This window comes from Taurulus bubalis (assembly GCF_910589615.1).
Source record: "Taurulus bubalis genome assembly, chromosome: 17".
In the NCBI taxonomy this organism is placed as follows: domain Eukaryota; kingdom Metazoa; phylum Chordata; class Actinopteri; order Perciformes; family Cottidae; genus Taurulus; species Taurulus bubalis.
In genome coordinates this window covers 21,929,433-21,954,883 of record NC_136605.1, presented here as the reverse complement: position 1 = coordinate 21,954,883, position 25,451 = coordinate 21,929,433, and the positions used below count along the sequence as shown (strand labels likewise).

Genomic DNA, 25,451 nt, shown 5'->3' with positions numbered 1-25,451 from the left:
ACAAATCCACTTCATCGCTGAAATGGGGCAATTTTAAGGGGCACCTCCTCGAAGTGCTTACATCAGTCAATCTCTAAAGCTATAACAAGGACTGAAAATACAAATAGTAAATATAGTATATTTATATATTTATAAAGTTGATACAATTCCCTGCCAGTCCCATGTCGAGTTTAAAAAATATTTTCTTCAGGCTGTCAAACGTCTGACATGAAGGATCCGTCTTTGTGTCAACGAGCAAAGCCCTTATGATGCTCTAAGACAGAGAAGTCTTTGCCGGGGTTGATTCTGGATGACACAGGAAGCTTGTGCTATAAAGCAGGAAGAGTTTTTAAATCTAGGAGGCTGTTTTCATACGAAGACGGACCGTATCTGCTGAGGAGATTTCTCTTGACGTCCTCGGCGTGTCTCGGGAACCCTTCAGCGGACCCCTCCGCGGTCAAACAGTTACCTCGTTCTTACTGGCAGTGCGGTATGTGTGGTGGTGGCCGGGAATGTACTGTAGGTGGTCCACCGTGTGTGTCCGTCGGTTGGCAAACTGCTGCCTCTTAGACGTGGGCGCTTGGTGGTTGACCGTCAGCGTGTTGTAGGACTCGTTCGAGGCGGTGGGTTGAGAGTGCATCTTGGTCATCTTGTGGCGGTCCATTTTGGGCGTGACCGGCATCAGCATGTCGGCGTGCGACATCGCCCGCGCCATCGCCTTCTCCCGGAACTTGTCGCGCCGCATCGCCGGGGACAGCAGGGGATCCTGGGAGTGGAGGCGGTCCGCCGACAGCAGCTGCTCCTCCGAGAGGTGGCGGCTGCTGCTGTACGCGTTGGCCGCCATGACGCCGTACGAAGACAAGCCGTAGTCCCCGCGGCGCGGCGTCCTGGGAGGGGACAGGACGTGGTCCTGGGACATGGCCCTCTGGACTCGGCGGGGCCGCTGCCGCTGCTGCTGCTGCTGGTGGTGCTGCTGGTGTTGTTGGTGCTGCTGGTGCTGCGGCGGGTCCGAGTTCAGCTTCACCATGTGGGTCGGACCACGGCCGCCAAAGTCAGGATGGAGATGCTTCCTCGCGTAGTACTCGTCTACGTCCTTATCACCTGAGGAGCAAGGAGACGGAGGTCATCGGGGGGAAATGACAGCATCGAGACCGCCGGCCTCGCTATGAATAAATACACTCCTGGACACGTGTACGATAGGAATTGCTTTCTACTCTACGGAGTCCTACATTTCCGGGAAGGCCATCCAAGAACACTCACAACCACGCTGCATTCGAGACTTGAATCCATACTTACAGTATTCAGTATCATGCACACTTGGGGAAGTTTGTCATGAAACAGCACCTGGGGCCCATTTCACCAATTTTTACAACATGCAAGCTGCAATTTTCAGCGTGGAGATAATTCCCTATGCTGTATATTTTGACACATTTCAATAATTCAAAACGTTATAATTAGAGATGCCATTTTTCCCTTCCTGATCGGCCGATGTGGAGTACTGATACAATACCAGTGTGTTAAAAACAAATGTGTTTATATTAGTTTTGATTATGTATGATACGCTTCTTAGAGTGAAACAGGTCATACTTCCTTCAAATATCTTCTTCATAGTGCTGTGAAACATTTTCTTCTCGCATTTATTCAAGGTTCTCGTCAAAAACTAAATTGAACAAGATTAGATTTAAAGACATCATGATAAAGTTATGATTTACCTTCACCCAATACTATTGTTTGCTGAACGGAGCTTGAACGCATCAGAATGCAACCTCCGTTTTACATTAGCCGTTAGCTCCGTTATTGTGCTGCCCATTGTCTGCTAACAATAAGCAGCTAACGTTAACTAGCTCTCCACGAGAGACGGGTGTGTTGTAAGAGTTTGCACCTTTGCAGAACCGATCAGAACCGATCAGAAAGGATCTACGGATCGATTAGCGAGTGACACGTGTTGTTGATCCGTCTTGTTTGTCGTGCATGAGGCACTCTAATAATTATTGCAACCCATGCATATGCATGCAAGAGCCCTGCATTAAATGTATAAGCTCCAGTATTTAAAGTGCAGTTCTTACGAATCCCCTTCAGACCACGAGTGGTTGAAAAGCTCGAGGGAGTAAATATTTGCAAAGTTACGTCCCCGTTATGTCTGTCCTGCACTTTGCTGTAGGGGATGCGGTGACAACAGTAGTGTCCTATTCAAACTGTTGTGAATAGTTTCCTCTGTCGTTGCCCTTCAGCGTCAAGAGGACACTTCCTGTTGTGCCTGAACGGTCAACCAGTCGTTTCCCTCCTCTGCCAGAAAGCCGGCCGGCCTCTCCGCTGGGCGCTCCTAACGGTTAAGTCATTTACGGCTGTATGAACCACAGGCGGCAATCAGCTCTCTGCAGACTTTTATCTACCTGTTTTTTGGCAGCGCCGGCGCACACGGGGGACGCTACCACAGAAGCTTTGTGATTAACTGTTGCGGCTGATGGGTCGTTATCCTCTGCAGAAGTTAATTATTGCACAACGCAGAGGTCGAATGGCTGTTTTTATGTGCGTCACCGCGTTGTGGAGGCGAGGGACGCGGACGCTCGTCTCTCTGGGAGAGAAGTCACGTCTGGACGGACGCAGAAGGTCACCCTATCGTCCGTCCACGAGGGGTTCATGTCCACCGCTCTGCATTCCTAATGAAGAACGCCCAACTCGTGGCCCGTAGCGACGTGTTCCAGCGTTTCCCCCTGAGGGCGCAGTTTAGATGCGACATTATGGCAGAAAATGTCAGCCAAACTCAAGCAGAGGCTACACGTATGCAGACAATGGAGACGGCGGGCCCATAGCGCCGTGGATAGGTCAACCTCCAGTCAGTGGGAGAGATCTGTGGTGATTATATACACTCATGTGTTGATGCGACAGGAAGGTATGCGATGTGAGAAGAAAAGACACCTCACATAAGAAAGCAAGTCTTAGATAATGGACATGAACTAAACAACAACTGGGAGGTGGGTCATGCCACCTGCAGCTCTGACTCTTGTGAACTGAAATGGAATAAAGTCACTTCTATATTAGTTCAAATCGACCCCGAGTCGGGTGACGCTGCAGGTCAAAGAAGGACAAAACAAATGCAGAAAGTTTACCAGGAACAGGAGGGAAAACGCTTTATTGATTTCCTGGAAAACTTTTAATGTAAACCAGTCTGTGCTGATAGCGTTCGCTTCCATTAATGGCAACGTTCCAGCCAATGCAACTTGGAAGCACCTGGAAATAATGGGCGAATGAAAAGGTATTTCTGCTAAACAGAGGAACTCGTTGCCATACCGACGCTTGTTCATCGGTCCTCGGCATCCTTCTCGACCCTTTGCAAGTAGCTCCATTGTAAACCCCTCCGTGTCGTTATTAGACCTTCAGAGCAGCCGACGTAGTATAAAGAGCAAGAGAGGCGGCGTAGGGGAGTGGAGGATTATGGGTCAGACAAACACAGGACTTTAACCCAGGAGACTGCTGTTCATGTCCTGTATGAATCGAAAAGTCGTTTAAACCTTAGTTTTATTACATACCTTCGGTACTTTGCTAACGGTAGCTGTAACAAACAGTTCTTTTACATGAGAAACGTACTCATGTAAACCCAAACCACATCCTTTAGAGGTTTTGTTGTGCAAGTAAACCTATTCTCTTTGGAAAGTAACCTGTATTCATGTTATGAAACTACGTTTCTTGTGAACATGAAAGTTTATTTTGAGAAAATGACAACATAGTCATAGTTTGAAGCGTATAATAAACGAGTCTAACGTGACTGTTTGTTAGAATCAGAGTGTAAACGTACAGCATTTTAAATGTGGTGATTTTAACAAAACGGAGGTTTCGTACTAAGATAAAATAAATATACTTATATATGGTTTATAAGAATAAATGCAGAACTTTATGTGAAGTAGAACTTTAACTAAAGACACACATCTCTATGCACAGGAACCATAATCACCATTACCACTTATAGTTTGACTGTCCTCTCTATGGGACGACCTCCTTTATGTGCATTTCTTTTGGTTGGATGACGATGAAACACTCGGTGCAGAAAGAAACCATTTGTTGAAGCAGATTTTATCCGTCAAGCCTGGGAGAGAAGGCAGGATATTTAGTTAAAGGACCAAGCGGTGAAATTGACTGAAATGTTGGACTACTGCAGCTGTCTTATAAACCCATGAAATCATATTCAATGAGGATAAATTAGTTTCTCTTACTCACGATGTCGGCCACTATTTGAGGGAAATAAGGTTTTTTTTTTCTTTTTTCGCCACTTGATTTTAAGACCAGCTTTTTATGAGTGTACACATGTTACACCGTTTACACTTTAAGTGACTGAGGAGATTTGGGAGGGCGATGATAACGCTCCGTCTCCGCGGCGCCGATAAAAGGCAGCACTTTACAATTAACGTGATTGCGAGAGGCCCAAAGGTCCCGAACGCGGGGCGGTGCTGCAAACACAGGAAAAGGCTAATTAAACCCCAGCTCCCACTCTGCTAGATTACATTCAATATAAACAGTATATTTATGTGTCAGCTATTGATCACACAAGACTGTAATCATGTAATGGACCAACACTCGTGAAACTGGGTGAACATCAATTATAAAGTGATCTTTAGAGAGGTCTGGAGCGGTGGAATAAAAAAAAAAAGGGAAATTCAGCGATTTCATTTAATGGTTTTTCTTTTTGGGAGGATTAAAATGTGGCTTGTTTGTTCTTAAAAGGTGTTTTAATCCCTTTGAGGGTGATTTAAGGTGAACAAGATGTGTTGCAGCCTCCATCTCAGCCTTGTTGAAGTCACACAAACAAACCATACTAATTTAATTTAGTCATCATCATCATTTCCCCAGATGGTTTAATTAAAATAATGACTAATTCTATTACTTTTAGGCCTGTTTCCAAAGAATTCACTCACGCTTGAACCCCTCCCTTTTCCCTTTTCCCCCCGCGTGGAAGTGCTTTGTTCAGGGGACGACTTTGCTGCTCGTTTGACAAATTCTGCGGGGCTCCTGTCTCAAATTCGAAAAGCCTCTTTGTAGTTCAGCGATTCATCTCTGTGGTTTTTCTGTGTGTGTACACGGCTCCAGCGAGATAAGAGCAAAGCCCAGAGTTGATAAGGGAGAGAGAGAGAGAAAACGTATAAAAAGACGAATGTTGAGAGATTGCACCGACGCATGTTTTTCCATCGCACAGCCGACGACGCATTTAAATGTCTTTCTCTCAGCCTGTAACGTCTCTTAAGATTCAGGGACAGTGAGTGGTGCATTCAGGCGTGCTCGGAGCAATTTGGAAAAAAATCTGCTATGCATTGAATTCTTCTTCTTGCTGCAAAATTAATGCTTTGCAGGAAACTCCGTGACGCCCCGCAGTGGTTCCCACTGACGAATCACGGCTTCTTCAGGCGGAAAAGGGAAATGTTTTTATTTCCGAATAAATTTTCCGTCCACGAATCGGTTCGATGTGATAACTCAACGCACCGGCAAGCGTGAGCGTGTTTGTGTTTCCACGCCGGTTTACAAACAGGAAGTCTGACGGTGAAAAGCTGCGAGAGAACGAGGCGGCTGCAGAGCGAGGAGCTCGTCGCTCTAAATATAAATTAAAAACGGTTCATCTCCAAAAATGGACGCATGAAAAATATATCGGTCTCCAGTGGAGGATCTGGAGTGCAAGAAGTCAACTAAAAATAGAAGAGTTTATGAAATATCTTTGTTCACGGGGCTCTAAAGGCTCGTTTTGAACCCTCCGGAGCTCGGCATCCGTTTAAGGCAGAAGAGAGATAGATTACACGGACTATTCTGCTTTTTATAAACCTCTGTATCGTCTCAGAGAACATTCAGATTAAAGGAATGAGTTTCACCTTCTGCATTATACTGAACTTAACTGATACACTACAGGAAGTGTTACCGACCTACAACCTTCAGTTATCATTTCAAACTGAACCGTAGAAGCAATTTACAACCTTCTCAATCTGCTTCTGCACAAATGGAGCGTGACATGATATGTTCTACAATATTTAGTTTGATGGTTACTTTGGGTGAGATACACTTCACCCATGTTTTAACAATCCAGATAAAAAAAAGCATGCAATACGTTAAATGTTTCTGAACATTGTTTTCATATCGCTCTCGTAGAAACGCACAACGCCACACGGTGAACGAGGTGAAAACATGGGTTAGGTCTAGGAAAAAGGAAACCAGACCTGGTCGAAGTGAGAAAAATATGTATGTCAAATTAGTAACGCAACAACGGAATTACCGTAGAAAACAGTTGCTCAAAGCAGACCTTCTATGGAGGACTAAACGCTGATCTCCTGGGTGAAAGTCCTGTGTTCGCTTGAGCCGCTACCATCTGTCCTTTGTGGACTTTCTTGCCGCTTGATTTAAAATATGTCACTGGCTTTGAGCGAATGCAATTTTTTGGGGAAATGCTAAAACAAACAGAGGACACACACACACACATCAAAGCTGCTCTAACTAACTAACTAACTAACTAACTAAAGTAAACTAACTAACCCGTACCATGGCTACCAATGATTGCATAAATACGTATGCCGCTAATACAGAAGGCTTTCTTGATAGTTCATCAGTTTAGTTTTTGAATCCATGCTAAGATCACATCTCTAATATCATAACATCCTTGAAGGTGTTGGTCTCTTATGTCCCATCACACTGTATTAATGTTGTAAATGAAGTGTGATGGTTATTAGAGTTGTTTTGAAAGAGAGGAAATGCATCTGGGGAGATTTCCTGGTTTCATCAAAGAGTCATTGAAAAGAAAGAATGCAGATCAACAACATGCGACCAACACTTGCACACGGCCGTGCACTGAGGTTGCATCCGCGTCGTCATCCAGCAGAAAATGTCGCGGCGAAGGTAATGAAGCGTAGCATCGCCGAAACATTGAAGCGCCGTCTCGTTGGCGACTAGAAGCCTTTCGGCTCTTAACACGTCATTAAGAGGCATTAGCAACACGACACGGCCGCAGATGGAGCCGCGTTACACGGCTGTTAGAAGGCAGCGGATGGGCCGATAGATGAGTCGATGGGAATGAGAGCGCAGGCGCCGTCATGCATTTTAAGGAGTTAATTTCCCTAAAAAGGTGGGAAGATGATCTGCGTGACGATGCCTGCCGAACATCTGGAGACGCTCATCGTGATGCGCGTCTCCGCCACGGACATTCAGATGGTCAGAGAACCCTTTAATGCTTCGGGGGCGCGAGGGTGACGTCATTCCCCGTCTGTTCAAAAATAAATTAGAAATGTGTGTGCATCAAGCAAAAAAAAAGCACGGCGACGAAGGACGAAGGAAGGACCACCTACTTAATGTGTGCAGAGAGGAGGAGTATTTACTTAAGTCAGACTTGAGGGCCAGCTCGTAGGAGGGCGGCAGATGGCTGAGGTTCTGGAAGGATCTGGACAGGGACAGGTCGTAGGGCTCCGTGGCCGAGGTCAGGATGTTGTTCATCCGCTGGGGTCTCTCTACAGGGGACAGGGAGGAAGCGGTGCGCAGCCGTCAGAGCAGTCAGTCAGAGAGATGGGTACACACTGGGGGAGGGGGAGGGCGAGGTGGGGTGGGGGAGGACTTGTGCTTTTGGGAAACGGCGGCTCTGATGGCGACCCGTTTGCTCTGGAATCAGAGCGCCGGCTGCGGGACGGGAGCCTCTTCGCTTCGTCTCCGTTCACTTTAAAAGGTTCTTTCAGAGCCAACGCAAGGGGAAGTTTGGCCTCACTTTATTTGAGAACTTTCCTGCACTCAAACACTCACAACAGACGCTAGCTGAGGCTAGCAGTGACTGTGCATTATGCTCTGTGACTCATTCAAATACTTAAAAAAAAAGGAAATCTTGTTTTTTCCTGCTACTTTACTGCAGCGTGTTCTTTTACATCTCTATCTTCAAGCTGTTTCGTTTTTTTCTGAAAAACGTGCAAAGACATTTCGAAAATCTGATTTTGCAGGTTTTTATGAGCCCATGCAGAACATTTTTCTATTCTAAACTACTAAAAGTATACAAAATCTATACCGCACGAATGCAATGTCCTGAAAAATTGCAGTCATTCTGCATAATAAACGCCAATAAAGGACGAGACGTGGCTTCAGACCGGCAGCAGCTTGTTAACCGCTTTTACAGAATAGTAAATAAAAGGCACGGTTTCACACGTGTTGAAGCTGCGTCGGCTTTCTCCTCTTTAGGAAAACTAAGCCTTTGATTTCTGAAGAGTGACTTTCCTTTGAGCGTTTTCGAGGTTGTTGTTTACTGAGCGGCCGAGTTGTAGCATCAATAAAACGCACTAATCTTCACAGGTTCTGAGCCGGAAGCTGCAGCTGTTCACGGCGTCTGAGCGGCTCGATGTCGGTCCGCTGTGCGGTTTAACCGTTCTGTTTGGGCGCCGGTGGCTCCGGTATGTGGGACGCCCAGTCACGGCGGGTCAGGAGGCGCAGCGGGGGGCGGGGCTCTGGGGCTGGATTCAAAAATAGGACGAGGAGGGTGACGACGGCGGCGAGGAGGACAGGGACACACAACACCGAGGAACATATGGTGCGGAGGAGAGGCGTCCACTGAGTGTGTGTGTGTGTGTGTGTGTGTGTGTGTGTGTGAAGGGAAGATAGAGCCTGTTAGGTGGAGGGAAAGAGTAAAAAATAAAGTGTGAAGGAGAGGGTTTTGACATCGGACTAAAAAGGTCATGGAGCAGCGTGAATTAATGTGACAGCAACACAAACATACACAAACACTTAAAATAAAATATAAAAAGAGAATAAAAACAAAAAAAAGACCCCCAGTATGCAGGTTAATACTTTTTTTTTTTTTTATCTCTACATGATATATGTGGAATAAAACAAATACACATAAACACCGTGTGCATGTGTGTAACTTACCGTGTCTCATTTGTCGGTGGGCTAACAAATCCAAGTGAGAAAGAAAGGATCAATAACAATCAATGTGGACACAATGTTTCAACCCAAACCGCCCGTGTACCGGAGGTTCAAAGCCAACGCTGCAACATTGTCGCCACACGAGTCCAAAACCAGCGAAATGTGGAGCGATGCAGAACAGCGACCGTCCCTCATCAGCAGCTAAAGAGACTTCAAAAGGTTTGAAGAGTTTTATTTGGAGCTGAAAGTACTTTTGAAACCCATTTTCTCTGTGAAAGGTTGGCGCTGTTTTGAGAGGCAGGAAGTGGACCACAGCGCGCCATTAAAGGCGGGAAAGTTGCTCTAATGACTCGACGACGCGGCGGCCTCTGCGGTTTTTAGAATATCAAAGAGGAAGATCTTTAAATAAATATATACTGTATATAACAAGTGAGGCCAGACTCCCTCTGGTATTCCTGTGGCGTTCGGTGGCTTCACACTAAAAGCTGATCTCCCTTCACACAAAATCACATTCAGAGAAATAGATGGGACGCAATAACAGTAATTGAGTTTTCAATAACTGCAGCAAATCGTGCAGACGATCCTTTGATTATCACACGTTTAGCTTTTCATTTCCTCCACCGCCAGGACTTCTTTATCAGCTCCTTTAGATTTTAATTTCCCCGTGAAAGATAGACTTTTTGTCTTGAAATTGGGCGAAAAGTTTATCAAAAGAATTGTTTGGTTCACTTTCATTTTGAGATAATGAGGCGGATCATTTGGGGAAAGTCAAGTCGGGTCAATCACCGCCACTTAAAAGTACGAGCAGCCTGGAGTTTTATTTCAGGATTCAAAAGACACTTTTCTGCATCGTTTCTTTTATTCAGGTGTACGCAGCGATTGGCTTCTTACCCAGTTTAGGAGTGAGCGCGGTCAGGTCCAGGTGGCTGTGCTGGTACTCATGGTGATGGTTTCCTATGTGAGAAGAAGAACAGAGTTAATACTTCACTTCAAGATGGTGGGTTCAGGTGACGAGAAGAAAATCAGACGCGTCATCAGACTATGGTTGATGCTACAGAGAATGTAAAAAGAAAAGTATATATTTTGCTCCTTTGACCTCCTCTGTTAGATAATCATGTGTCTTTAAGATTTCCTCAGCTCCTTGTCTCCTCACTCTAAGTCTATTTGGCACCTGTGACGTAAAAGAGAGGCAGTTGCCTCGACTCCTCTTTCCTTGTGAGGAAAGGAAACGAGGATGTATACAAACTAGCAAATGAGGAAGGTCGTAACCACCCTGCAGTACTTTGCTTGTTCGATGGAATGTCTGCGGTCTGGAGATGATGATAAATCAAATCCATTGCAGTGCGGACACAAACGCATTCAGAAACTCTGAAGGTAACAAAGTAGTTGAAGTGCATCATCTCCATTGTTGTCGTCGCCACTTCAACTCAGACGAGACGTTCAGCCGACATCAAGGTCGAGTCGCAGTGAAATGAAAAATACAATTTCAACTTTTAATCCCGTGTCCCTGTGTTAAGTCTTCATTCATCTCTTTTTATTCGCCAAACGTGTGATGAGTCTTCCTGCACTGAGGCGTTCACAAGGAAATCATTCAGTCAAATGAGACGTTTGGGTGACGAGCTAGACGGAGCAAAATGAGGAAGACGTGTGGTTGGATATCAGGAGACAAACGTTTTCATTTCCATAGTTCCCAAACAACGTTACTGCGGTTTATTTCATTCAAGAAATGGTCAAACAGCCTTTTGAGGCTCAAGAAAACCTGGAAATTGTTAAAAGTCCTTGAAAAAAATAAAATCCCAAAAGTTTAGTAAAAGTCATGTAAATGTGTTATATTCATGTGTTCATGTAAATGTGTTATATTCATGTGTTCATGTAAATGTGTTATATTCATGTGTTCATGTCGTTCATTTGCGCTGAGTTTTAAATAATGAATATGCTTTTAAAAGAAAGACTCAGAATATAAGCAGGCATACATACAGGCATCTATATAAATGTTTATTCTTTTAATCAAACTATTGTCTCATTCATTTGAGTCATTTAAGGTTTACTGTATGCTTTGTGTTCTCATTGTTAGTTTAAATACTACATTTACTCAGTTTTTACTGTTTACACCCAGATTTCACTAAATGTTTGTCATGGACATTTGGTTTAAAGTCATGGAAAAGTCCTGGAAGTCCATTAATCGAACTGTGTCTGAACCCTGGTAGCTCCTAAGACCCCCACTTTCTAGCGGTCCAATCAAATGCAAAGGATTTAAATCCCTCTTGTAACTCTGTTTTATTGGGGAATAAAATACGTCCCTGAAGAACTTTCGTTTCACTGGGACTTTAAGAAATTGTTCTCTTCAATTTAAGGGCGTCTGAAACCGGTTTGCTAGATTGTTCCTTGTTTAAAAATGGGAAATAGGTTGTAATCTTTACAGTTTATAAGGACAAATATAAATGCTTCAACCTCCCCCAACCTGTTTCTCCCTCTTTGTCGGGGTCTTTAATTAGGGAGGTCCGACCCCCGGTGATCTAGACACAGTCACCACGGACAAGTGGAAGAAAAACATGTTCTGGGTTTGATAAAGGGAGCCTTTTTAAAGGAAGTGGAAACAAAGAAATGGAGACCTGTACTTGTAAAGCGCTTTTCTAGTCTCACGACCACGCAAAACGTTCTCACAATACACGACATTCACCCAATCATACTCATTCGTACACTGATAGCAAAGCCTATGGGAGCGTGGGCCTAAGTGTGTTGGCCAAGGACACATCGGCACGTGATCGGTGATCCTGTGAATAGCTGGGCGGTTGCTGAGCGGTGCATTAAGTGCATTATTTAACGGTTATGCCGTGATATAACCACCTTTTCTGGGGCTGTATAGAACCTTTTTTCCAGTGAGAATCTCGTCAACGAGCAGCCTGACGATCGCCCGTGTCAGTCGGCTTCCCCGTCCAGCCGGGTCGGTGTTTTGCCAGATACGAGATCTTTAATTGGCCGTGAGCGTCTCAAGTGAGCGGGTAAACCGTCACGGCTCAGTTGTGGCACTGCGAGCGTTTCTTCATTTGACAGAATCCACAAAGCGCCGCCGCTTCGCCCCCAGATGATTGATCGCGGCCTCCTTATCCGGCAACACGGAGGCAGCGACTCCTCACGGTGATCCATCTTGGGCTCTAAGTGAGTCATTTGATGCTGCGCTAATATCGTTACCCGTTGTTTTGAGTGGTTAAAGAACAAAGCGACATCATGCAGCTCCGGGAGTTTGAATAATTTTCCGAGTGAAAATATTGCCTTTATTCAATTAAGCTTTGTGTTTCTGAACAGCGGAGCAAACAAAACACGGATATGCGATAGTCGAGCCTTATTTGCATTTAAATATGATCATTTATCATCCGATGAGGGAGCTAAAGATGATAACAAAACACGTCTCTGATAGCTTAAACCTACACATTCGAGCTCTTTAGCAAGCTTTCAACTGACTACAGGGCGTTGTCTTCTGCTTCTGGTAAAGATCAGCGCCTGTGGTTCAACGATAAAGCCCCCGGCGGCTGGATGTGACATTTCTGACAAATGTTATCTGACATTGGCTGAGATCCAAAGCCAGTGTAAAGACAAATATTACAGTTTTAAAATGTGTCGTTGGAATTGTTCGCCAATCTTGACTGAAAGCGATATTCAGTTGAGGAAAAAGGAGGATTGTAAAGGCTGGTTAAATGGATTTAAGTAGCCGTGTACCGTAATTATAAAACACGGCTTTGGTCCGTTTTTCCCTGCAGCTGTTGGTTCCAATCACACCGGTATGAACAAGGGACCAATTATACCGGCTAACGAAAGCTCAGCTAAATTACTCCGCTATGAAATGAAAGCATTACCGAATAAATAACAACCTCTTACTATCTGTGTAATTGCAGAAACTCTCTTCTTTTCTTTTTCTACACAGCTGAGAAGCTGCCACATACAATTCCACACATTAAAATGGACAGCGAGTGTTTAAGCAAGGTTCAAAAGTTTATCACCCAGCGAGGATGTGTTTTCTTCTTGGAGATAATCTCCAGCTCGGGCTTCACGCGTGTGCGATCCAATTATCCCTTTTATGAGGAATATGACTGTTATTGCTACTACTGTGCAGCAACTCTGCCTCTAAACTGAGCCCACGTTGTATAAACAGATGTATTATTTTGTTTATGAGGGAGGGTATGAATGCGTTCCCGTCTTTTATCCCTCATCCATCGACCGCTGGGACCAGTGACTGTTATTTCTGGTGCTGGGCTGTTCCAAATAAAATCCAAATAAACTGTAATATCAGGATTATAACTACCGAGACAGGAGCTTTGCAATAAAACACAAAAGACGTGTCCGAACCGAATGTCTCCGGCACCAGAATCTGATCTGTTTAGACGACCTCTTCCACCAGAAATGACCTGGTTTTATTTAATGACATTCAGTCCACCGCTGGTGCAATAAACAGCCGGCTGTTGCAGCAGCTCAGTTTCCTGCTCTTGTTTGTCATTTTTCTCTCTTTAAATAAAGTCAATAATGAGCTTCATCGACACTGAATGCAACGTAAAGGTCCAAACTGTTGCTGCCGTGGTAAAAAAAAAACACAACTGTCCGAGAAAAGTGGAGCAAACGTCGGGGAGGATTTATCCCTCCTCTCGATATCCGTTTCTTGTGCGATGTCCAGAGGAGGAGGACGTAACCCGGCTCACATTTCATCCATCATGCACAGCTCTGGCTGCCGGTGAAGTGTGTCACATGGGTTGGCCGTAGTAGCGCTGGCGGCGCTGTCACAAATGAATCGAGCGCTTCCAGGTCCCAGCGGGCGGACGGAGGGGATCCCGCTGTGACCCAGATCCATTTTAAACGGCTCGCTCTGGGGGAAGCTGACGGACAGACGCCGGCTGGAGAGAGAGAGAGACGCCATGTGGACGGATCACCTCGCTTTGCCCTTGTGCACATTATGTGAGGTTGAGACAGTTTTCACCTTCCAGCTACTCGGGGCTTTAACCTCTGATGGAGACATTTACAACTCGAGAACCAGAATCTGAATCAAAACGATTGACAGGCGAAAGATTTGAAGAAATGGTGTCGTTATCTGACCAAGAGGCAGTTTAATCCTACAACTCCTCGTGTGTCCTGTTCGTTCCACTTCCTGTCTTTGTGGTCTTCCCTCCATTTTTAATGTGCATCTTTTGTCTCGTCCCGGAGGTCTTTCTCATTTCGTGCCTCCTTAAGTCCTTTCCTCGCCTCCTTGCGTCTTAGTCTTTTATCTGTTTACGTTGTGCCTAAAACTCTTCATCAAAAAGGGGTACGGTGCTTCCTCGCTCCCCGCGTTGCCTTTTAGGAATCGGTACGTCCTTCAAGATGGAGCGCTGAGACCAATTTCAAGGGTCTCAAGTCAGAGGAGCGAGGAAACGAGGAGAAAGACCCCGTCGTGTTGCTTCCAGCTTCCAGCCGGCTTTCGAGTCCGTCCCCATGTGTCCTGTTATCTGAGTGCTTTCTTGTGTATTTAGAGTCTTGCACCGTTTGTATTTTGTCTAATTTGCCCATTAGTTCGTCTTTTTGCTCGTTTCTGGTGTTCGGAATTATTTTTTCTAACTTTTGGCCGACCCTGCCATGTCGTTTTTTGCTCTGGACGTTTTCTTTCCCAACATCCCGGTTGGTAATCCTTCAGCTCGTTGATGAGTAACTTCCCCACAATGGATATAAACAACAAGAGACATTTACAAGCTCAAGGATAAATAAACAACACGAGACGTTATAAGCTCAAGGATAAATAGTTTCGAGGAAGAATTACCGCCTCGGAGCTGCACGCCTCGTTACGTTCACGTCGGTCCAAAATGTCATAATTAACATATGAATTAGTCACGCTACATTATAATTGAATTTGGTGGTTAAAGTGGACGTTTGTGCCAATTTTTTTTAAGAAATTCCCTGCAGGCGTTCCTCCGTCATCACGATCAGGCGGACGGACGACCTCGAAGACACAACGCCTCCGGTCACGGCCGACGCTGGTTTAAGCTTTATTGTCTTATTTTTTAATTTTGTATTAAAGTTGTTTTATTCACACAGAATTGAGAACAGGAAAGTCATCTTTGTTAAAAAATAAATAAAGTTACATTTATGAAAAATAGCATCAGAAACTGTTTAGATGAGATGTATGTAGCTGGTACAGAAACAGGCTGGTCTTGGCTTTAATGAATGAAATGAAACATAATGGTAATTATACATAACATTATAGGTGTTTTATCGGATTGCTGAAGTTGCACACAAAAACAACGTTCAACTTTGGACACAAACTTTCACAATTTTAATGAATTTTCTTAATTGTTTTTAAATCTTGTTTTCTCTGCATTATGTTTTTATGGTTTTATGTGAAGCACTTTGAATCGCCTTGTTGTTGAAATGTGCTACACAAATAAACTTGCCTTGCCTTCCATCTCCAGCCGGGTTTCTAATGCAAGATTAGCAAAACATGTTAAACTCAACTTCCAGATAACCTGCAAACATAAAATGTGAATCTGTGCCAGAGTGGGAGGAGCCTAAATGTGGGAGGAGCCGGTTCTCCAGTTGGGTTTAATTTAACCGTTTGCAGAGGAAGACGAGTCAAACCTCAAACTAAGAAACACATTATTAAATGTACATTGTTTTAATGTGTTTCTAATGTGAGAAAGGTTTCAGTCTCCTCTCCTCAAATGTGTTTGCTTTGATTATCCAGAATTCTCTGTATTTATTTCCACTGATGTTCAATGCAGATGTTTTTTTTGCAAGGAGCTCTCCAGTGCTGAAGCAAAAGAAAAAGAGAGGAGAACGCATGCAGCTCAGGCTTTAATCTGCTCATCTTTAACCACATCTGGAACCACATCTGCCCTGTTTTTCATCAATGAAACAACATTTTCCACTTTGTGCACTTGACCTAATTGTGGTAGTTTCTTTCTGCACTTGAATGCATCTTAATTCTGTCCACAGGTGAACTTTATGAAATCATCTTCTAAAGACTGGGCTGCTGCTGCCTCGGCTTCTTTAACCGGTTAATGTTCAAGCTGCACACAGACAGCCGCCGCCTGTCTCACTGCTCGATGTCTTACCCTCGCGGTGTGGTGAGCCGGACCGCCGGCGTCCCGGAGGGGTTGGGGGGGGAGAGTCTGTGAATTACTGACGAGGATAAGCACAGATTTATCTGATGTCTTCTCCGATATGTCAGAAGTAACATCATACAAAGCTGCCGTTATCCTCGCCCTGGAATACGGGACTCCGTGAAGTAAGAAAAGAGAAACAGAAAAGAGGAAACTGGAGGATCCACGTGGGCAGAGGATGCTGGAGTGATTCCTGGAGGGGAGAAACCTGCACATCCTAAAACATAACACACATATGCACAGGAGGATGGATGAACTACATGAACTGGTGCAAGAACATCAAACATATTGGGATGAACTGGAGCTCAGGCCCAAAACCAGCAGCACATTGATGCTGAAAATGTACTGAAATAAAAGGAGGTCCATTTTCTTTTCTCACACAGAGCAACTTATTCTTATGCAACTTATTCTCATGCAACGGTTATAGGATATACCCATTGGGTCTCATTGGGTCTCATTTGGTCCCATTGGGTCTCATTGGGTCCCATTGGATCTCATTGGGTCCCATTGGGTCTCATTGGGTCCCATTGGATCTCATTGGGTCCCATTGGGTCTCATTGGGTCCCATGGGGTCCCATTGGGTCCCATGGGGTCTCATTGGGTCCCATTGGGTCCCATTGGGTCTCATTGGGTCTCATTGGGTCCCATTGGGTCTCATTGGGGGATATTTATTTATATTTACGTTATTCTAGTAACATTCCAAAAACCTCATACTCAAAATCTGACTTTATTCTCATTTAAATTACATCTTTATTCTCAGAATATTATGACTTTTATCTTGAACTATAATAACAAGAGAACTCGGTCAGAGTGAAACGTTTCAAATGTGCAGAAAGATTTGAGCAGCTGAAACAAATTAAACACATTAAAACGTGATCTATTAAAGTCCAGCGGTTTATACATTCATTAAAAATAGATCAATGTATTGACGTGAATAGTTGCACATTTAATCAAAACAAAGAGGAGCTAAAAGTAAGCCGTGTGTGTGGCCTCGGCAGCAATAACATGAAATGTGCATTATATTCTGTGATATTTTATATTTCGCGTTTTCCGTTTCATAAATAAAGATATTTTCCGTATAAATTGGTGCTTAGAAGTCAGAATCGACCTTCATAGCTGCAGATTAATTCATGTTTTAGTCAAATAAACCGTACGGCTGCTACGTGACACGTTTCAGAGCTTCTTGAAGTCACCCAGCTCCTTTTCTTTTGGTTTCAGCCACACGGCAAGAGAGTGGAATTAGTTCTCAGCTTCCATTACTTCCACACCGTGGAAACACAAGACAATAACGCGCGCCAGAAGGGATTATAAGGACTTTCTTATCAGGTTTGTTTTTTAAAGGAAAAGGCAGCAGAGTGTTTGAACAAAATTAATTAGGAACCACGTTATTTTTCCGTAACCAAGATCCGTGTTTTCGGCGTAATTACGTGGGGAGTTTGGCACAAAGCAACCGCTGAGGAGACGATTCAATGCAGATCTTTGAGACGACTTCAGTTCTGAACGTTCGCATCTCTTACCTCAATTTCGAGGAGCGTTTCGATCTTGAGTCCGAGCGAGTTCACAGACTTGATTGCGCCGCCTCGCACCACGGAGTGCGAAGTCACCCTGAACAAACCGGTAAAGGACACTTGTTTGGTTTCTCTCCGATGGGCACTTCAACACCTCGAGAGCTGCAGGAGAGGAGGCCGCTCCTACGTCTGTGCGGTCCTTCCAGCGCCATCTATAATTCTGACAGATCAGTGTGTGTCTGTGTGTGTATCTGTGTGTGTGTGTGTGTCTGTGTGTGTCTCAGACTGCCGTCCCTCCTCGCCGGAAAAAAAAGAACAGAGAGCCGCCGGCTCGGCATGACGACTTCCCACTCGGGGGCCCCGAGGGGCCGAGGATCTTCGTTTCTCCTTCATCGATTGGGGATCGTGTGTCGCAGCTCCTGAGTGCAGCGTGCGCTCCAGACATGTTTTCCTTCATTTTGTTCCAGTCAAAAGGAGGCGGAGCCTGCTGTCCCCCTCCTTCAGGCTGACCTTGTGACTTCAGATTCCTGCAGACAAACCCTGGAGCTGCCGGCCACAGGAGCGGCGGCGATAACGAATAAAGAGCCGGGATGTGTTTTTAGAGATATCTCCACGTTATCACGCTCTAGCTCCGTTTGTTTGGTGGGTTTCAGTAACCGGGGGGAGGTTAGATTCCCCAGTTAAACACGTGCAGGGTCTCGTTATATCTGCTGCGTCTCCCAGAAAGCATTGCACTAATGAGATTAACAGAGCAAACACGGCCATACAATTTTGCAGCTAAGAGCAATTTGCCATTTTTCTGCACGGGGGAAAACATTTATTAGTTTATTTGTTTGTATAATAAGCTTATTTCCCATTAATTGGACATGTAAGGAGCTTTATTCTTTTATTTTTCATCCCGTCTTTGCATCCCAAACCAAAGGAGCTTGAGGAGCACGACTTCAGACTCTGAAGACGCTGCGATGCCGTCAGCGTCGTCGAGGTGAGCTGGACGGAGGAGCCTCATGTCCGCATGTCACACATTTAAGAGTGAAGGTGCGTTTCACGCTTTGCGGAAAGACACGGTTTGTCTTATTTGTGCAGGTTTAGCAGCCGCAAAATTACACACAATCCGTTCAGTATTTCATTACTGAAAGAATACTTAAAACAGTTTCCAACAGAAATCAACTAAATTAAAAATTGAAACAGGAATGAAAAAGGCAGATTGTTGCTGCTAAAGATTATGAAAAATTACAGTTAAAATGGGAACATTGCTGGAGACAAAGTCAAAATGAAAGAGAACGTCAGAAGTATAACGAGTTTTCTCTGTATATTTATTTTTTCTCATATCTGTTTACGAGTTTGTTTGTTTTAGACGAATGTTAAATCACACAAAACCACAAAATGTTCAAGATTTAGTGGCACCAAAAAAGATTTAATAAAGATACAGTGTGTAGCATTACGGTAATATATTGGTAGAAATGGGATATGCAAGGTTTCTTCACCTGTTACTAAAACATTGTGTTTTCGTTTATATCGACCTACCGTAGCCCAGAAGGGACAAACCCAGAGCGCAGATAGTCTACAGAGACGGACAATAATATGTTCACGTTTTTTTTTGCAGTTGTTTGACACGCGGGAGAAGTTTACGTTGGTTGCAATCTGCCACCTCGCCACTAGATGCCGCCAAAAACCGAATCACTGCACCTTTAAAAACACAAAAAAAAGGGCCTCACATTACGACCAAAAGACGCGTTGAGATGATGTGTTTGCAGCGCATGGAGATCGGTTACCCGAGTGAGAAAAACACTGGAAACACGATATCAGAAGCTCCTCTGAGCCGGTGACTCATGAAACCCGAGCAGGAGACTTTCTCTGCGGATTCTTTAAGAACAACAACAACAACAACAACAACAGACTAACCTCAGTGTTCCTCGAGGAAAACGGCATCAGTGTCTCGCCATTTAGTGACTCTTCTCTCAGGAGGATCTTCTAATAAGTTGGTGTTATTTTACAGCCCGTTTGGATCATTTCCCGGCTCAGTGCCGAACGTCTTGGAGTGGCTTTGTCTCCTTCACACTTTCACAGACCGAAAGCAGCGAGGCCCTTCCTCTCTCCCTTCTGCCTCGTGAGTAATGCGCGATGATTAGAACAGATAATTACATCTATTTACATATAAATGTGATTGATACTTGTCCCACGGAGTTAAGCTTCCTTAAGCCGCTGCAGGAGCCGGCGCCGCTCGCTACTGATCTCGTTACGATCCATCCATAATATTTGGATCCTCCGTCTGAAGTTACCTAATTAAATGATCATTCGCCACGAGTAAACAATCGGCGCTAATTAACGACGGCTCGAACGCCGAGAGGCGGCACGTGTGAGAGTGGTGTTTGTTAGGAGACTTTAAGATTAATAATACTGAGGATACGATCCGCTTCTCACAGTAGCGTCTAATTGATTAGCTGCTGTCGCCCACGATCTCAGATGAACTACTCCAGCGACTCGTTAGAATTCGAGCGCAGTGGGACTTTTGCAAATGTCAAGGCTGGAAACCCCAAATGGTTTCCAAACAACAACAACAAATGTCTTCATTGTGTATTCAGAAAATCTGAATACAATCAAGTGTTTGTTTCCGTCCCCTCCCTCCCGCTGTGCTTTTTTAATTTCTAATCGTCCGTGCCTGAAGCGAGGATGTTCAGAACATTGTGTGTCTCGGTGTCACCACGCGCCCTCCAGGCCGGTCGCGCCTCAGCAGGTACGCAGTCGTGTGGCGGCTTATTAAAAAGCGTTGGCGTTGAGCCCAAAAAGAGCCTCCGGGGCGAACCTGCAGCGCGCCGGCGGGCTGCAGAGTGTGTGTGCCAAGAAGGTGTGTGGTTGGAGGTTCTGACCCGGTTCTGTCTCCTTTGACACACTTTCACTCATGCTGCCCGAGAGGCCCACATGTCACCTAGAAGTGACAATACTAACGACGCTTTAACAAATGTCACCGCCGATCTGGATTGTGCCCAGAGGCGTTGGGACGGGATTGCACGACCTGAAGGAATAAATGTTTCAGACGAAGCTGAAATCGTGACAGTAACCACATTAATTAGGACTAAACGTCTGAAAACAACAAGACGCTGTTGTTTTTAAAGCATGGACTCTTGATATGTCTCCGTTAACCAACTGCATGCTATGTCTTATGAAGTATTTTATCAATAAAGCTCAAATTACCTTCGTATGTGTACAAGTACGTTTTGTTCTGATGCAATCGGCAAAAACAAAAAAGCTGCAAAAACTAAATGTTCTTCCTGCGTCCAGCGCCATAACTATTGGTGACGCAGTCGGATAAAAAGAGCTGAAAAGCTTCTGGTTCAGTCGAGATTTCTAGTCTCCGCCTCGGGGCGCCAGAGGCTTGAAACGCCGCTCAAAAACAGGAACTTCCTCGCTACATTTCTAAATGAGAGGCTGCGGTTGCTTCATCATCATCATCGTCATCCGAACCCAGATTTCTGTCAATAGGTATAAAATCATGGCTTCGAACGTCGACGGGACATCCACATGTGAGAGGAGAAAAGGAAGTCTCATTACGAGGCGGCTACACAGGGCCGCTATACTAAAGGTAACAATACCTACAGTCACGGTGACTATACAGCGAGTTAATTGACCTGTTTCTCAGGGAGGTCTGTATGTTGTTGCGTGTCCCAACTGCAGGTCTGACCACTAATTAGTCTTCAAAAGACGCTTCCCTTCAGTTTCTCTCTTTCTCATGCACAATCTTCTGCTTGAAATACGATATTGACTCACGGCAAAGGTGTGTGTTGCAGATATGAAAGAAAAGATCTGATGCCGGTGTTGTTTCCTGTCGCCCGCCGGCAAAGAAGTGATGCGAGATCAGATTACCACGACAAGAAGAAAGGGATTTGTTTCGACCACAGCGAGTGAGAAAAATGTTTTGCGGACATTCCTGAATACATAAAGAATCAAAAATAACCCCAACATGTGAATAGAATGTGTAATAGCTTCCTATCTGATCTAAAGCTTTCTGATTCAAAGGGAACATGAGGCGATAAGGAGCAGGTGAGAGGCTGGAGATGAAAGAAAGGACTGAAAGAGAATGTGTATGAAACAGTAAAAATGATTGTCGGGCTTTTTGTGCGGCAGGCTTTTGAAGAGCCGTCTGGTTTGAACAAAAGGAGGTCAGAGAAGAGATAAGGGCGGAAAAGGTGCTGCGACGCACCGAGAAATCCCTCAGCGCCAAACAAAGAGACAGAAACACAGGTGAGGAAGAGGAGGGACGCAGAGACGTGTTCTGACCGAAGCGACACCAAAGAGGAGAACCTCAAACCTCTTCTAGCCTTTTAGAAACAACCTATTTCTAGGCCTCTGATCGAAAATGTCATACCCAAACTAAAGGGTGTATCTCTGCAACCACTAGGGCTATTTGAATAATGTTGGTTATAATGAAAGGTACACATGTGAGATGTATAAATATCAGTCTATATGTTACTGCTTAAGAGTAAATGAAGATGACACAGGTAAAAATGAAAAGGTTTCACGTCCACTCATAAAAAGAGGGTTTTAGTACAGAACATTCAGGCAAGGTCTCATTGGGTCTATTTGGGTCTCATTGGGTCTCATTGGGTCTCATTGGGTCTGATTGGGTCCCATTGGGTCTATTTCGATCTCATTAGATCTCATTGGGTCTCATTGGGTCTCATTGGGTCCCATTGGGTCTCATTGGGTCCCATTGGGTCTATTTGGGTCTCATCAGGGCTATTTGAATGCTATTTAAATTTTTTCATATACCAAACTATATATTTTACTTGTATATTCCTTATGGTGTTCAATACATCTAAATACAGCAGTTTTGGGCTTTTATAAAAAAAATAATAATCATAAAACAACCTATGATTGAACCTATGAACAACCTAAGTTTTAAATAGCAATCGCTCAATCTATCCTTTTTTTGTTTTTTAAAAGGCTAGAAGACGAGGTCCAGTTCAATTATTTTGAAGGAGTACGACTAGCGGGGTTTAAACGAATGGACTCTCATTAAAGAATAAGCATTCAAATGTTTCAACAAATCCCACGAGAAGACCGACACCAACGAGGAGCTCGTCTTTGACTCGAGACTCGAGATGTGAAGGTGTAGGCTCGAAGGACTTTCAATGAATACATGATCCACATGACATGTTCGGTTGATACACACTTCTCCCTTAAAACTCAACTTATTTACGTCAGGTGGAACCGCTTCATGATTGTTTTGTTCCTTTCAAACAAAAGCGAAACTGTGGCTCCCTCTAACCCGCCTCAATACCTTTTCCATTTTTAGCCGCTGCGACGTTGCGCAATCGATCACACACACACACACACACACACACACAAAAATCTCTCTCTGAAGGTTTGTTTCTTCCTATGCAACATTTACACCTCCTGCTGTGATGACATTTGTAACACCATTAACCAACTCCTGCTCCCTCCAGGAAAAAAAAGCTGCTTTCTTTCTTCCATTTAAGCGCCTGATGTGTCGCTTCAAAGGAAAAGCTTCAGCCTTTAAAAAGCCCAAACAACACCTCTCGATTGCCCGCCCTGTCCCCCGCTACCGCGGCACGGGATCGGGCATTCTGCAGGAAACCACAAAGGCCTCACATTTTAATAAAAGCTGCACCAGAAAGAAAAGCAAAATAAAACTCATGCGATGAACACAGTCAGAGACGAAGAGAGAAACCAAACGACGTGATTGGTCCAGAGATGCTTTCGTGCCTCCAGCGTGGAGTGAATGAAGAGCTGCTTCCTCGTGGAGACTCAGTCACCATCTTGATCTCTGCTTTCAAGTCTCCCACTCGTTCCTCCGCCCTCCAACCAAACATCTCGCTTTTTAATTAGACCCAGAAAGAGGCTGCATCACTTCTCATGTTCTTTTTTTACTTACACCTAAAATACGTTATTCAATGTGAGAGATATTGCATTAGATTCTGCAGTGCATCTACTGCAAATATGAGCCCCGTGGTCCATCACACAGACAGCACTTTATATATATATTGAAGAAAAAGAAGCAGGAAATTGCACTTCTTGGATCTGATAGATGAAAACTAAATAAAAACTGAGCCCGAGCCAAAAAAGTGAGAGATGAAAATGCCGGAGGAATCGGTGTGCGAGGTTTTAAAAAAAACAAAATAACAACACACACACACACACACACACACCTCTGCGATGTGCTGGAGCAAAACAACATCCACAAGACGGAGTGATGCACTAACAAGCCCTCAGAGCGCCTCGTGCCTCCACCTCCCCGCCGCGCCGGTTCATCTCAGGGTGCCAGACGCATCTGTCTGCGGGTTCGCGGGGTTACGGCTGCTTGGAGATGAGATCCAGGCGGGCGCCGCGTGATTGGAATCCATGTAGCGATCCGAGCCGCTGTCTGGCGTCGGCGGCGCGGTGTCAGAACAGGAGCTTTGAGGATTGCGAAGAGCAATCTGAAGATGAGCTCGCTGTTTAAAAAAAATTGGACAGGAGGCACCAATGAGCTGCTTCACAGAACAAAATATATAGACCGTAAATAAGTATATCTGCGTCTAATGAATCCCGGTGCCGTTCCGGTGGCTCCGTGATGAAGAGCAGCGCTGCGAGCGAGCGGCACGGTGCTTTATTTCAGCCATAAAGATAAACCATATCACTAAAAGTATACATAAAAAAAGAAAACCTCTCCATATTCTTTCGTAAAGCCGTTTCTTTTGCAACTCGAAGGCAGTTCTCACAAATGACTGTCGCTCACGAGGTGCAGAGTAAAGTGAGGAAAGAGGGAAAGATCTCATGTTGCAAAACAAAAAATCAAATTATAGATATTTATTGTCTTTGCGTGAATATTTTAGGGATCTCCGCTGCACGACAAACAGTTAATTCGTACGTCTACGCTGGTAAGATATGCACATCAGTCTGCTCTGTTGTAATCAGCATCGTAGAGGTTGATGGAGGTCATAGATTAACTTTTAAAATTATCTGGTTGACAAATCATCAAGATCGAAGCTCTTCAAATAATTGAAAGGAGGAGGAGATTTATAATTTAATTGCAAAAGAGAAAGGTCTCCACCAACTTCCTCAGAAATGCTGATCAGGAGTCTGAAGTAATGAGCTGGTCGGGCTCCTCCTTTACTGCTGACGCGGCCAAACACCGACCATCACCTTGGATTAAAACATAACTCATCTCCAGAATGAACCCAGACTGGAGATCGTCGTTTGAAAGAAGCCAGACAGTAAAAAATATAACTTTGGGTCACAGAGAGAAGCAGAAAAAACACAACGCAGCGGGAAAAGACTCTTTCAAATAATTTCTCCCTAATTAGATGTCTCCAAAAGTCATTAAAATGACTCTGGTGCTAGTTTGACGGGAGCGTTATTGAAATGGCATTCATCTGAAATGGCTTCAGAAGATAAAAATGGCGACGGGAGGAGGAACATTAACTGCGAGCCGCCGCTGGGTCGCATCATTAAACCAACGAGTCGCTGCTTCTCCTCCAGAGAACTGAGGGGAGCACTTTTTACACGGAAAAGTCTCCGCACATAACTTAACTTAATCACTGACAAAGTTGGTGCAGATGAGTCAACTATATATATATATATATATATATATAAATATATATATATATATATATATATATATATATATATATATAGAGAGAGAGAGACTACAAGGCCCCCTTTACGCCTGCAGTCTGAGACCTTTCTCACTCCCAACCCCCAACGGCGCTCGCTCTGGCGTAAATGAGAGGTTTTCTGAAAGGACCTTGGTGCTTGGAGACACTACCACCTTCTTCCACAGGGGGCGCCAGAACCACCACACGATGAAAGTTCCTCGTAGTAGCTTTAAGTGCATTTGTTGCATCACAAAAGTAGACTTGGTTTCACTCATCACACGACCAGCGGCCTCCTGGGTGAAAGTCCTGCGTTCGTTTCACTCGACCTCGTCCTCGGCGGACTGACCCACTCTCACTCGTGTAACAAAGACGTTGATGGGTTTGGC

The 25,451-nt window shown here is 44.5% G+C and overlaps 1 protein-coding gene across 1 annotated transcript in view; it reads right to left on the bottom strand.

Annotated features, from left to right (window-relative positions):
* Positions 1–436: 436 nt before the first annotated feature.
* The window catches only part of LOC306750022 (shisa family member 6), a gene marked incomplete at both ends in the record, with an annotated part of 63,805 nt that continues 38,790 nt past the window's right edge, over positions 437–25,451 (bottom strand). Inside the window, 4 exons of the mRNA XM_079233396.1 lie at positions 437–1,080; positions 7,323–7,451; positions 8,848–8,868; positions 9,736–9,798. Coding sequence (XP_079089522.1) covers positions 437–1,080; positions 7,323–7,451; positions 8,848–8,868; positions 9,736–9,798 — 857 coding nt within the window. The remainder of the gene's footprint in view (positions 1,081–7,322; positions 7,452–8,847; positions 8,869–9,735; positions 9,799–25,451) is intronic.